General features: G+C 40.1%; 1 protein-coding gene across 1 annotated transcript in view; it reads left to right on the top strand.

The window, feature by feature from the left end:
• Vav3 (vav guanine nucleotide exchange factor 3) overlaps positions 1 to 8,807 on the top strand; it is a 60,695-nt gene extending 51,888 nt beyond the window's left edge. The window contains exons 7-8 of the mRNA XM_008828981.3: positions 5,597 to 5,748; positions 6,713 to 8,807. Coding sequence (XP_008827203.2) covers positions 5,597 to 5,748; positions 6,713 to 6,754 — 194 coding nt within the window. The 3' untranslated portion in view covers positions 6,755 to 8,807. The remainder of the gene's footprint in view (positions 1 to 5,596; positions 5,749 to 6,712) is intronic.
• Positions 8,808 to 15,506: the final 6,699 nt, after the last annotated feature.

Here is a 15,506-nt window from a genome sequence, read left to right as displayed (position 1 = left end):
AGGGACTCCCAGATAGTAACTCAGCATAGAACTGGGAAAATGAATAGCAGACCCCAATCTTATCTAAAGGAACATTGATAACTGATTGCTGCTAGATAACGAACAGCTGACCTTCCTAAAACAAAGACCTCTAGCTAGGCTGACTAGATTCACCAGATGGACAAGAAGTGGGGAATGGCTGGGGGTGCCGATAACACAGCAGACAATAGCAGGGATATCAGAGTATAAGGGCTCTAGTCGGAGGAGGGAGGCTATGGGAAAAATAAATTAAAATAAATAAATAAATAAATAAATAAATAAATAAATAAATTTTAAAGTGTATACTGTTCTTCCAGAAGTTCACTTCCCAGCACCCACATATGGCAACTTACAACTGCCCGTAACTCCAGCTCCCTGGCATCAAGCTCACTTTTCAGACATCTACAAATGTGCATATACTAAATAAATAAATAAATAAATAAATAAATAAATAAATAAATAAATTTTAAAGTGTATACTGTTCTTCCAGAAGTTCACTTCCCAGCACCCACATATGGCAACTTACAACTGCCCGTAACTCCAGCTCCCTGGCATCAAGCTCACTTTTCAGACATCTACAAATGTGCATATACCCACACACACACGTAATTAAAAACAAAAATAAAATCTTTAAAAATAGAGCCTTAATCATTGACATATTCCAGGGTGGGTGCAAAGTAAACATGTGAGAGTGTTCATGAGAAAAGAGTGTTAAACATATATTGCTGTGTACATGAGGGCCCCGAGGTCAGTGATTTCAAAACAACTGAATTCCTCCCAATTCCCCTGGCCAGTTTGCTTGTCTGGAGGCTGATAACATTCTTAATAGGTCATTACTATTCTTAGGAACTTTCAGAACCCCTTTCAGACAACAGTATTACCTCAAGAGAATTCTGTGGCTCACAATATCATGTATCTATGTAAAAAAGAGGCAGAGTATCTAGAAAGACTATGAACACATCCCAGTTTGGTTGGCCCATTTTTAATCTCATTTTTAACATTTCTAGGTCCAGGTACATGTGACAGAAAGCCCCAGACTATTGGTTTGAACAGGATTATAATTTTTCTTTTTTTAATATTATTTTTTTAGAAGAAGCATATCATTACAGACTTAATATGCTCAATAAGTTTCCAGAGCAAAGATACAGCTCTTTCAAAAGTGGCTATAAAATTTTTAGGTTTGCTGTTGAATTAATTTGGTTATGCAATATTGAACTCAGTATAAGCCCTATAGGACATAAAATTGAATGAGTTTTTAACCTTTAAAAAAGATCTCCATTTCATTTTAAAATATACTGTTTCTTACAGACTCATTGTTTTTGCTACTAACATTGAGATGTTGGCATATGCATCTCTAATCTGTATGTATCTGATTATTACTAGTCATAATCTGTTGCAATCGACTCCTTGGCACCTGTGTATGTCTATAAAGTCATCGGGTATATTTCAAAGAATATTTTATTTATTTTTATTTTATGTGTCTGAGTGTTATGCTTGCATGTGTGTAAGTGTGCCCGTATTGTGCAATGCCTGCGGAGGTCAGGAGAAGGTGTCAGATTCCCCTGGAACTGGAGTTACAGCTGTTAGCCACCATGTGGGTGCTGGGTATTGAACCTGGGTCCCCTGCAACAGCAGCCAATACTCTTAACCGATGAGCCATCTCTCCAGCCCAGGATTATAATTTTTCTATAAAAACCTGAAAGTAGCTTGGTGCTGGAGGAAAGGGTAGGGGTCATGATCTGTACTCCATGACATCTTCAGAAATTCAGGTTCCTTTAAACTCATGGCTCTATCTACCTCAAGGTGATATTTTCCCTTCATATGGATCAAGATGGTAACTTTCCCATCCAAGAAAGAGTATAATAATGAACTAAAAAGAATAGCAAAGGAATGCACCTGCTGGCTTGGTAGAAAAGATCCCAGAACTGCCCCGTGATACTTTTGTTTAGATGGTTTTGACCAGACAGTGCTTCACCATATAATGTTACCAAACTGCGAGAGATACTGGGAAATGAAGTCTTCTCTGAAGTCAGTTGAGCTCAGTCATCTAGAAGATGAAGGAAAGGGAGAATAAATACTGGAATAAAATTCATACCCTGGGTCATCCTTGTCTGATGTTATGGTACCATGGGATGAGCAGGTTAAATATTGGAGGTACAGAAAGCAGAGTGCTCAGTTCATAACAGTGCGGCTGAGGTTATGAATGAGGCCCTACAGTCACACTTGAATCTAGATTTTCTCCAATGCAGAAGAAAACATAGCCCTAATGTCTTCTTCTTAGAGTAATTAATAACTAAAGGATAATATTGAGCAGTGGTATCTAACACCTCAAGGCCATTTGATAATGAATAGGAACAGCCTTTATTTTTTAAAATATTTTATTTATTATTTTTTATTTTGTATGTATATGTGTATTGCCTGCATGTAGGTAAGTGCACCCGTGTCGTGCAATGCCTGTGCAGAACAGAAGAAGCTGTCAGATCCCCTGGAACTGGAGTTACAGACAGTTGTTAGCTGCCATGTGGGTGCTGGGATACAAACCCAGGTCTTCTGCAAGAACAGCCAGTGTTCTTAACTGCTGAGCCATCTCTCCAGCCTGGAACAGCCTTTATTATTGAAGTTGTAGAGTTGAACACTTTGGTCACCCAACTTCCGATAGTATTACTGTAACTTTCTACAACTTTATTTGCCATGATAAAATTCAGATTGGCTTTCAGTTTTAATTATATTTTCCTCTTTTGCAAATAAGTTGAGATGTGCAATACTTGGTTGGGAGGTAAGGAAGTTCCTAACAAATTGCGTGGTTTTCTTGAATATCCCTGGTTTCTGAATGTGTCACTGATTATTTACAATATTTTGACAGTGCTCTTTAAGTTCTTGTTCATACTATTTTTATTAGGAACATATTTATATTAATAATTTTCCTTTCCTACTATTATACCAAAGACAGAACCGGGCCATGTTTGGATGAGTGGGGATCAGATGGTAACACTGAGTGTTGGACTAGCTATTTGCCTATAAAACGAGAGACAACTCTGAATTGCAGAACTGATGTCAATCATCATGTAAAAAGTCTGGCATGTTTCTCGCTTGGAAACGGTGACAGGAGAGCAGTGGCTACGTAGCACAGTTTGATATTCCAACGGGGATGTGACAATTTTCTGATGCTTATGAACAGCACGATAGTTGTATTGAGATTGTTTTGCCAGTTCTTAAATGCTCTTTTTGCTTTTTCTTTTCTGTCTTTCTCTAAGCCCCCTCTCTGTTCTGTGGCTTTTCTTTTTTAACTCCTCCAGACTACAGCTTTGTCCCCCCTTCTTCCAGTCCTTTCTGGTCAGGTACTGCTTTACTGATTTTATGTGTCTCTCCAACTCGCTTTTGTTTGCAACCACAATTTTTTGACTTCTATGTATGGCTTCTCATGTAAATACGTCCCCTCAAAGACAGTCCCCGCGTTCCATTACCTACACACACTTCACTCTTCCCGGCCATAGAGTCATTGTTTGTCTTGACATACCACTTCTGTTTTTTTTATATTTTATTTATTACTTTTATTTTTATGTACTGCCTGCATGTATGTGAGTGCAGCTGTGTCGTGAAATGCCTGCAAAGGTCAGAAGAGGGTGTCAGATCACTTGGAACTGGAGCTAGGATGGTTGTTAGCCACCGTGTGGGTGCTGGGAACTGAACCCACGATCTCTGCAAGAGCAGCCAGTGCTCTTGACCGCTCAGCCATCTCTCCAGCCCCATGCCGTATACTTTATTCAATAAGACGTTTTTATCATGTTTCTGTGGGGAGAGGTTGGAGACGGATGAGGCTGGAAATATAAAGAGAGATGAAGTGCTCTGATAAATCACTCATCTTTTGAGGACTAGAAATCAGTGGAGAAAAGACAGCATTTGTGTATTTCCACAAAGACAGTAAAAAGAGAAAAATCTCAACCTCACCTCCAAATGGAAGAGTAAGACTCAGTCCATATTTCTTGAAATGGTGACCATTGGCTAGCATTTCTGCAACTCTTCAGTCAGTGTCCAGACATCCTGATCTTGATTTCTATCATTAGCTGGAGAGTTAAATGACTATTTGTGTGACATTGAGGGTATGACCTTATGGCTAGATAAAATATGTTTTCTTGCAGGTTTTTTAAAAATTAACCTGTGAATCCCAATAGAATCATAGAATTTTGAAGTAGACCTTGGAATCCAGCTATTAGAAACCTTTCGTTTTTATAGATGAGAAAAATGTGGCCTGGAGGGGTTAAGAGGCCTGTGCAAGGTCACACAGTTAACTTGGCGATTGAGTTTCTCTATCACAGGGGTGTTTTTATGTGCACTGGCTTTAAGAGTAGTACGCCTTGGCAATGGGACCGTTTTCAGTAAGGAAACCATTAAAGTGGTTTGTGTCCTGAACGGTAAAATAAAGTGACCTATTTTTACTCCCTTTACAGTTCTGAAATCTACAGCATTGCCATTCGTTTATCTTATGATGGATACCTGGAGACTAAAAAAGTCTGTCATTATAAAACCATGAATAATAGGCCTGAGATCCCTGCTGCCAAGTGGGCGGACTCTTCCAGGGCAGCCTGGGTCATTACCAGCTGCCTGGGCACTGGGAGCTGTTAAAATACAGATGGATGGCGTTTCCATTTGTGACTCTTTTCTTATACTTAAGTTCTTTAGCATTTAAGATTTATAAAGTCCCACCAATCTCAGATGAGTGATTCTCAGAATCACTGCACATATAATTGAAAACACTTCATCACCTCACAGAGCAACAGGTGGCGACATGACTGTAAAGCCCTTTATGGAGCACTAGAGAGGAGCAAACAAGCCTGACTTGAATGGAGTTCCCCTTTCAGAACAGGGCTGGGGCCGCTCCTGCCACCAGAGATATTAAGCAAGCAAACAGAACTCAGAAAATAGGAGACAAACACCTTCACACCTTGTTTTTGATTAGACATTGCTATAAAAGTTGTCTGGAGGGCAGCATTTGCTTAAAAGGAAGAGGATATGTAGATGGTTTGTGTGTTCATTTGGTGAGAATTGCTTCACACGTCTTCACATAAATTATGTATACACCAATAACTGAGCCCATCCCTAAATAGTTTTAATTTTAAAAAGCCTGGTTAGGAGGAAATGCTGCTTACTTAGTGCTGATGACATTGATTTGACAGACTTTCTTCAGAGCAAAGAATTTAGTCACTCTGCCTCAGAGGCTCTTGTCAGATGTAGATGACAATGCTACCAGTAGTGAATTTATGATAAAGTTATCTTAAATTCATTCAGGTAGACACTTAAGTGTTAATTAGTTTTGGTTTGTTTTTAAAAAAGCTGGTTCCTGTTTCAAAGCTTTTATGAAGAATGTCAAAGTAGAGGCATGGTTCTGGAATGAACTTGCTTGCAACTGATTGGATTGAAACAGCAATTGTGCTGCTTTCAAACTCCACTGCCATTATCACTGGTCTGTAATGAAGTCACCACTGTGTGTTTGATAGCGTCAGTAGCATCAGTTGGATTAGGTTCTGATGGCTCTTAACCAACTGCATACTGACTCTGACTCTTCATCTTTTCTTTACAGTGTTAAGTCCCAAAGTGCTGGGCATTGCCATTGCTCGATATGACTTCTGTGCAAGAGATATGCGAGAGCTCTCCCTGTTGAAAGGGGATGTGGTGAAGATTTACACAAAGATGAGTGCGAATGGCTGGTGGAGGGGAGAAGTAAATGGCAGGGTGAGTTGTCCCTCCGGATGTTTGTTCCCTGTGAATGAAGGGGCTGGGCGGTCACTGGCACCTATCATGTTGTAGACTTGGCCTCTCAGGCCCATGACCTCCTGAGACTGGTAGGATGCCTTGCTGGTGAAAATGGATGGAGTCCCTGAGCCTTGGGAGGAGGGCGTGTGTTTAGATGTTTCATTTAGGGCTGGTTCTCTGCAGTCTTCTTTTCTCTGCACATTGACCAGATGTGGAGCCCTGTGTTACTCACCATGTACTACAGAAAGAAGCTTCTTGGATGAGAGCTGAGAGATGCAGATTTCTATAATGATAAATCTTTAGGAGTTGGTTTAATACTATGTCCATATAGCAGAATATTAGTAGTAGATTCTCTCCTGGGGCTATGACTTACCTAAGCTAAGGTTCTTGGCCCCATTGGAATGGGGGAGTAGACTTGATCAAGACATATTATATGCATGTATGAAATTCTCAATTACTAAAAATAAATAAATAGATAAAAATCCATGGGTTGAGTCAAAACATTAGGAGCATAAAGTTCACTAGCAAGTTTTTCAGAACCTAATCACAGAGCATATATTTCATATATAGTACCAAAAATGTATTTTATATCTGTAAGAACTGCTGATCTCATTTGGAAAGAATGGAATATAGTTTCTATGTCTTTACATCACATCCTACAGTGGGAGGGGGAATCATTATGGAGTTGAGCCCCATATTGTCTAATTTATGTATTTTCTCGTGAGCTAATGGATTAGCTCACTGTTTAAGCTTCTCTTATGCCCCAGTTGTTGTCCCTATCTCTATGAGGCCTGTAAAAACTATTAAACCAATCTTTACCTACAGTGAGCACAAAACCCCAGCTTAATCGAGGTGTTGTGAAAACTAAATGCTCTGTTTGTAGAATCCTTTGAAGTACCAGATGCAAACTCATGTTGTTATGTTGGTTGCTTTTCATTTTTAGGTGGGCTGGTTTCCATCCACATATGTTGAAGAGGATGAATAAATTCCAATCCAGTATTGCACCCTGCACCACAATCTCAGAGAAGGGATAAGCAGAAGCCTGCACAGCATTATGAGTTAACCGAAGTGTTTAAAAAGCTGCATTTCTGGCTGTTCAACACCCTCCCTCCTTTGCCCCCGCCTAAGTCTTAATGCTGGGATTTCTAAAGATGCTGGTACTGACAGATTAATGGCTTGCCTAGAGCGGTGCAAGAAACAGCCTGCCTGTCTGTCATTGTCAGGGACCAGGGCAAAGCCAAAAACTTTTCTTTCCAAAAGAGCCCAGCAAACACATTGGTTCAGGTTTCTCTTTACTGTATTGGGTCAGACACCATAAATCCATAAATGCTTCAGACGTATTTACTTTGTTTTCACGCGCTGTTCACCACAGTATTTGATGGTACAAAGAAACAGAAGTTTAATTTTACTTTTTCCCAGCATGGAGAACACAGAGTTCTGCCATCTGGGAATGATCCAGCTTACTGGAAAGATCCAGCATTTCTTGTCTTAAATTGTTCAACAAGTGACTCATTGCCTGGCAAACACCTTTATCCCCAGATGTTACTCGTGAGAAAATACAAGAGGCAAATGCTCAGGTTTGCATCATAAGTGATATATTACAGAAAGGTTTTAATTATTCATTTGATATCCTGATTATCGTTCCACACTTCTTTACGAAGAGAAAAAAGAAAAGCACATGGAAGGAAGTGTTTTTGTATTAAATCTTCCCAACCTTCATGACTTCATAGGAACATTTTGGAAATGTAGCACTTGACAAAAGAATCTTGGCTGGATAGATCATACTTAGTTCACAGGAACCCAAGTAAGATAGTGTTGTTTGCTGAAACAGATCAAGTGCTATAAAGGATATTAAATTATTGTATAGTAGCAACAACTATTAACATATGGCTCCCCCATCCCTGAAAGACCCCAGGACATATTTGCTCATTTCAACTGTTTGTTGTTTTATTTTTTATTCTTTTCTGATTTTTAGAATCTACACTAGCACAGTGCGCCCTTGATGCATTTCTGAAACAGAGGAGCGGCTCTGGGCGTTTATGTTCCTCTGGCTCCTCTCAGGCTTCCCTTGTGCAGACTATTGTAGATATTTCTTAGCCAGTGGGAAGATCTGTTTTACAGCATATTTATTCCCTCAAGCCTTCACTGTGTTCTATGAGGAGTCTGTCTTCTTCCTGGATGCATTGAGTCCCAGTAGAGACAGTCGGGTTAAGACACTAACTTGGCCCTTTCATAGTGGACTGTGCCCTCACAGTGGCTATGTTCTGAAAAGATTCAGGAAGTGTTTTGTGCTTGGGAAAAACAACATAGTAGAAGAATTTATACCTTAGAGGTGAACTAGAAGCTTCTAATTTCAGAATTTTGGATCACCTCTCCCTGCCCACATGGGTACCAGAACTTGAAGTTCAGTGGACACATCTCCCTCAAAGGGACTCCCAGGAGTTAGGATTTCACATCTAGTTAGATTCAAGACCTTTACCTCAGAATTATGTAAACTGTGATTGTGTTTTAGAACAACTATTATTCGCTAAAATCAATTAAGTTTTTGTATATCTGTAAATGGTCATGAACATGTATTTTATAAAATGTACTGTACAGCGACCTTGCACAAGCAAGGTGTACTCTTGGAGTGGATTCTTATCCATGAAGACTTATCTGCAACGTCTTGGAATGTTTTGTCTGTTACTGTCAGCCAAATGTTGCTATGGAGAGTACAGCTTCCCACAGATCGATAGGCTCCTGTGAACAGTATTGTGCTGTGTGTTCTTCCTGTTGCATTTCATTGGCCTGGGGGTTTCATAGCAGAGGATATTAGAACCCCTTTTCATGACATTACCAATTCTATCTTTGTCTACAGTTAATACTTTGTATTTGAAATTTTAAATGCTGCAATGTGTGTAGATTTCTAATACCAAAGACAGAAGTCAGTGTTTTCCATGTACTTTGTCTAGCCCATCTGCAGCTTTTGTGTAATATGGTGATTTAGAGCGGTATTTTACTTTGTAATATTTTGTAAATATGTTAATAAAATACTTAATACTTGCATTAAAGTGATTATTATTTTTTCTTTCTTTCTTTTTCTTTTAAATGGTGCTGAGGATAGAACCCAAGGCCTTCTGTATGCTAGGCAAAAGGCCTTGCATGATTTCTTGAGGGGTAAAGATTACTTTCCTTTGAATGATCCTGCAATTCCTATACCAACCTCATAATTACAAAGGAGTACAAGCCCTAATTTTGGTTGGGCTTAACTCAAGAGTGCTTCTAAATTATATATAGTGAACCATAAAATAGAATAGTTGTCAGTAATGTCAGTTACACATACTGTCCTAAAGCCCTTTGTGTAGTTCATGTGACTTCTTTACCCCCACATCATCTCCATTTCCAGATGAGGAAATGAGGCACATGAATAGTTTCAGTATTCCAGAGGTCACATGGCTAGTAAGCATCGAAGCTAGGTTCCTACGTGAGCCATCTGGCTATGGGGCCATTATAATCACTGCCCTGCTCTGCCACTCTTTACAGAACAAGAGAAACTTCCAGGTGTGTTTTGAAGCTTACATGGTCAAGAAAATACTACTTGATAGTAAATATTAGTTTAGATAGATGAAGATTTATGCAGAATTCAGAATTATTCTGCTCTTCCTACTCCCTAAAACTTCAAATAGATGTTGCCTAGAGAGATTGGTGTTAGAGCTTGAACTCATTTCCTCCATTTTGATTCAATGTTTGCATTAGGTTATCGTGGCTGCTGTTCCATAGAGGCTGGGAGGCAGGATTACCTTGGTGGAGCAAACCCACAACTTCTCTGTCCCAGGGAGAGGGTTGATGTACAGCTCTTCAGAGGAGCTGAAGAGGACCAGAGGAGACCCATCCCATGGAAATCCTCATCACCCCTCACCCCATTTTCACCAGCATGCAGTCCCCAGCCTGGTTATCTGAGGTGCTGATTCTATGGCTGTCTTTATCACTTTTCTTCAATGTAGCATTTATGACGTTTAGATCTTAAATCATCACCATTCTTCTCACTGCCAGTTTGGGGAAAACTATTCTCCTTTGCTTGTCTGTTAACAAGGAACACTGTAACGTTCTTAAGCTTTGTCTGAGTCAAGTAATAGATAGGTGTCAGTAATCAGTCCTTAGATATGCTGTCTTCTATTTATTAGGACAGCTGTAGGACAAAGCATGGCACTGAACACCAGAATCTCTGGGTTCAGATCACATGGCATGGGGGCAGATGACTGAATACACACACACACACACACACACACACACACACGCGAATCGTGCCTGGTTTATACAGTCACAATGGGTCATCATCATTTTCACTCTCATTACCAAGTGGATTTGCTGACAGATTTGAGTAGTTTCTGTCTTAATATTTTAATTCCTTTAACATAATTTGGGCTCACTTATTAGATTAAGGTCAAAAGTTTATAGGTTCTAAATGAGTCTATCTGGGAAGGGAACCAATTGGTATCACAGGAAAAGAGGGAGCTTTATCATCAATCAGGCCTGGATTTAAACACTAGTTCTTCCACTGACTTTCCTGAGTAGAAGTTCCTTTTGTGATAAAGAATCATTATACGAAAGTTGAGAGAGCTGACGAAGAAACAGCATATAAAAAATGTCTTTTGTACTGAGCCTGGCTCATAGTCGGCAGTCAAGAAATGTTTGTCTCAACCTTGCTTTATGAGCCATAAAACATACTCAAGATACCAAATTGTGAGCTTGCTGCCTTTGTTCTGAATACAACTCAGAGTGTAGACTTTAGTTTTTACCCATGATTTAATCATCAGATTCATATTATACACAGGAAGATTCCTATGCAAACCCACAATCTTAGAAGTGGAATTTAATAGTACTCTGTGATTTTAAGTAGGAATTTAGACTGTCCACAAGTCACTTCAATTTTAACTGAAGCTAGCTTTCTGGGATTCGTTGGATTCTGATGAGCAATGTGATGCACGTGTCTGGCAGACTTTGGAAGTCACCTCTTTGTAAGTAATGAACAAATGCCATAGTGGGCGTCAGAAAGGAATCCTCGTTCTCATTAGGTGCTGTTGATTATAGTAGCTTTTAGGAAAATGGTGACAGAAAAATGAGGTTCTTTTGATGCATTCCAGATTTTGACTTAGAAAGTTCCAGAATTTCTAGACACAGTATGATGGCAATTAATTTTGCAGGCACACGGCCAGATGGCAAAAAGTCTCTGTGCCAAGTTAGAGTTCACACAAAGTCACTTCATAGCATATCTCTTGAGTCCTGAGGAGGATGAACTACAGAATAGTTCAGAATCCACCGTGTGATCTGGCTTGCCCATGGTCATGATGATAAAAACTCCTGGCAAAATAAAGGTTCAGATATAGGTTTCTGGCCTCTAAGTCACATAAATGTCCCTGCCTTCCTGTTTGAGACTTTTGATTTTCTAGTGAATGCTACAGTTCTTAAGGCTTTTCTTCTGGGAATCACCATGGGGGACCCTAGATCAGGTGGAAGTGTGACAAGGTCATGATTCTTGGCTCTCTTGCTGTCAGCAAGTGTTGATGAGTTTGGCTGTGTCAGTGGACCTGACAATGACTCCTGAATCTGCCCAGGTACTGCTTGTGGATTTTCCAGAGATCTGAATGACCTCCTCTCAGAAAGAGAGAGATAGCTTTGTGTGTTTTCTCCCAGTATTGATTTCAGGGCTGTCTTCTTTCCTTACTATGTGTCCTCTTTCTGAAGTATGTGCCAGAACATACTAGGCGTTGTGGTGTTTTAGCTCATTGACCTCAAGGAATCCTTTGGAGAGTCCATGAAAGATGGGTCTAATCATATCTTTGAATCATAAAATCTTTAGTTCTGGTTAAGCAACTCTTCCAGACCTGGAACTGGTTGTTAAGCCTTGGGGCCTGTTTTACTTTCTCATATGCCGTATCTCTTTGTCTAAGACGTAACAAACTAGTGGTTAGGGATTTAACCATTAGAACTTGTCTATCTGGCTCTCCTACTTAACTTGATGTCTGAGGTTGGAAATGTTGTTCACACTGCTTGTCCCACTGCTTCTCCAATGTTATGAAAAAGTAGATGGAGCATAAATCAAATGCTCTACCAGAGCATGCTGTATCTGTTACCTCATGCTATCTAACAAATTATTCCAACATTTCACAGCTGAGGACCATGTTTACTATTGCAGTTTCTGTGGGTCAGGAACCAGGGAGTAGATTAACTGGCTTTCAGCTCAAGATCTCCCATGAGACTTCAATCAAGGTGTCAGCCAGAGCTACAGCTACCTCCTGGCTCAGCAGGGAAAAACTGTTCCAAGTTTCTGCGTGTGGACTTCATGTGGCTGTCTCATGACATGGCAGCTGGCTTCATCCACAATAAGGATCCAAGAGTAAGAGTGAGAACAGTCTGGAGGAAAGCTCATCCTCTTGCAGTCTTCTCAGAAGGGGTATCCCATAGCGTCTGCTGTTCTACTCTGTAGCATTGGGTTACTAAATCCAGCTCCCTCTCCGGGGGAGGGATTGCACACAAGGACAAATTCCAAGCCCCAGAGATTGTTGGAGGCCTTCCTCATGGCTTCCCAACACAAACTGACACAAATTGAAATGTCATGAAATCAAATGGAAGTTTGCCTGAAAGGTATGGGTTATTTCAGAAAAAAAAAAATTTTTTTTTTTTGATGAATCTACCTTTCACGTCTTAGCTAAAAGCAACCCCATGAGCATTCCTTAGATCTGTATCTACTGAGTAACATCTATTCAATTCCAGGTCCACAGGGGTAGAAGGGTGAATCAGGGAGGGACCTCTCCCCAGTAGAACTCACTTCTCTTACTCGCTCGCATTTGGGAAATCCTTTTCTTGAAGTTCAGAATATTGAGAGGTGGAAGGAGGGAAAAAGAAAAGAAAGTTGTCCAATATAAAAGAAATGGGCTCAGTAGCATACTGACAGAGAGGAAAGTAGAAGTATCAGCTAGGCACGTTTGGAAAAAACCATTGAAAAATTTGAAACTATACTTTCTCCAAGTATCTTGAAAACCATGTATTCAACCATTAATTTACTACGAATATGTTTTGAGATTCTTTTATGCACACTGTCATTCTAGGCTCTAGGAACACAACTCTAAACCATAGACAAGTCCTATATTGGAGGAACTTATGCTTGCAGATGTCAACTATGAATAAACAGGCAGATCCATAATGTTAGATATTGATAAATGTTATTATGGAAAGGGAAGAAACTACAATAAGCAAGAAGAGTGTTATTTGGCATAGCGTGAACAAAGAAGTCTCTATGAGCCTTGTTTTTTAGCAGAACCCTAATTTAAATGAGAAACATTTGAATATAAGTTCTCATTCTTTGGACACCATCAAGGGCTTAGGACAGTTAGGACGAATAAGAAGAGGTTAATAGACAACATGTGAGAGCTTCTTGTGGGAGGGAGGGTGACAGAAAGGGTAAACTTCCCAATAAAGAAGGTGATGGGAACTGTGGGAGGGTTTTAAGGGGGTTGAGGATGAGGTGAACTCAGTTCCATTTCAGAAAGTTCACAGTGAGTGTCGTGTATGAAGATAGAGCCAGCCCTGTGTGATCAGTGCTGCCATCCCTCCACACAGCGCCTGTATGGCCGGGACTGCCACAGTGATGGTCCATTATCTAACAGCTCTGCAGGCTAAAATCTGAGGTTAAGGTGCAGCATGGCTAAACTACCTCTTTTTTAAAAGAAAATATTTTATTATTTTTATTTTATGTGTATGAGTGTAATGTCTGCATGTAGGCAGGTGTGCCTGTGTCATGCGATGCCTGTAGAGGCCAGAAGAGGGCATTAGATCCCCTGGCACTGGAGTTATGGAAGGTTGTCAGCTGCCATGTGGGTGCTGGGAATCAAATCTAGGTCCCCTACAAGAGCAGTCACTGAACCATCTCTCCAGACCCTAAACTACCCCTTAAGCCACAAGAAAAGATAATGTTCCCAGCAGGTTCTCTTTTGTAGTTTCTTGGCATGGCAGCCCAGACCTCATTTGCACTGTGTGTGTGTGTGTATGTGTGTGTGTGTGTGTGTGTGTGTGTGTGTGTGTTTGTGTGTGTGTGAATTCCCCCTTCTTATACAGGTATGAATCACATTGAATTAGAACCCCCTGCTACCACATTGTGACTCATCTTAACTAATTAGCACTTGAACGTATCAATTTGGAGGACAGAAAATTCAATTCATAACTGTTGTGTTCCTTTTTTTCAGATTATTAGGGAATTTCTTTTAAAACATGCAGATGTTTTAACAGAGATTAAGAGGGCCAAAGTGCATGGGAAGAGGAACCTGAGCCAAAGAGAGATTTCGTTGATCAACAGAATGCATTAAGCTTCTGTCCAAGTTCTGCTCAGTGCCAGGGGTATAACCAAAGGCCAAGCTTCAGTAGGAATTTACGTCACTGTTCTTGGAGCCAGTAATACTCCACCTAGGTATTTGCCAGCTTCTCGGGCCAGCATCCCCTAGAGAATTACCTGTTTTCCACACCATATGTGTCACGATCACACATCTTCTTGCCAGCAGCAGAAAGCTCCTAGGTACTTTTGTGTGAGTGAGCTCATTAGGAACAAGCAAGCTATTTAAATGTATTAATGAAACACTCCTGAATTCTGTACAAATTAGGCCTGCATAATGTGTAAAAGGGAGGAAAAAGTGTGCTGCAGTTTTACAGAGAGGTGGGAAATGCCCTCAGCATTTATTATACTTAATGATGAGATATTGTTGCTGAGTGGTTTGAAGGAGAAAATTTGCATTAATGAAATGTGATACAATGAATATAAATTAGTGTTGAAAACTGCTTTCTTTACCTTTATTCGTATCATCTGGTCTACTCATTTCCTGATTTAGTTTTCATTTTCTCTATGTCATTTTAAAGGTTCTACCTGAAGTAGGACACTAAGTGGATCTCCAGGAAGGACAGACAGGAGAAGGAAAGGGGTGGATAAACCCTCCGCCGTCCTAGAGTGAGGCATTGGCTTTGACAACATCAGTTCAGAGTTGCTGAGGAGACATACCCAGATGAAAATCCAATGTATCCTTGTGGGGTTTCTCAGCACACCTCCACATAAAATTAAAGTCTTGCAAGAAGAAATATACTTTTTTTTTCTTCATTTAATGTAGATAATATTTTGTTGCATTTTCTACTTAGGAACTTTTATAATCACATGACCAGCTATTTCTAAAAACAATTGATTTCAAAGGTCTTAAGATGTTAAGGGTACATCTGGTTTTCCAAGGCAGCTCTGAAGTGCAGTTGATGAGGAGATGAAGAGTATGGGAGTGGAAAACAACAAACCAGGTCTCCTCTTGCCTCTTCCACTAATCAGCCAAGAGGCTCTGAATGGAACTCCAAAAATCTCTGAGGCTATTTCCACACTTCTAGAACGAGAGCATCAACTTAATAATTCTTGGGCCTATTGTTCTCACGTCCTAACATTGTGCATTAAGATACTCGGTGATTAAGATACTCATGGTACACTCACACGGAAACAGTTTTGTGAATTGGACAAAGGATTGAGGTGCAATCAAAAGTGCGTGGACAACTTTGAAAGGCGGGAGAGCTTTTTCCATTCCTTCCACAACCCCAATTCCACCAAATCTCACCTAGGCCAGAGCTTCTAATGGGTACCTCCACTCCCATCTCCCTGCTTTGCAACCTTTTGCTTATATCATTTCATTTCCTATTTCAGAAATCTCAAACACTTACTGTTTATGTGATACATTTAT

This window comes from Nannospalax galili, unplaced genomic scaffold, assembly GCF_000622305.1.
Source record: "Nannospalax galili isolate Female #2095 unplaced genomic scaffold, S.galili_v1.0 scaffold873, whole genome shotgun sequence".
Taxonomy (NCBI): Eukaryota; Metazoa; Chordata; class Mammalia; order Rodentia; family Spalacidae; genus Nannospalax; species Nannospalax galili.
Note: the sequence above shows the minus strand (reverse complement) of the source record. Positions and strands in the feature narration are given on the sequence as shown.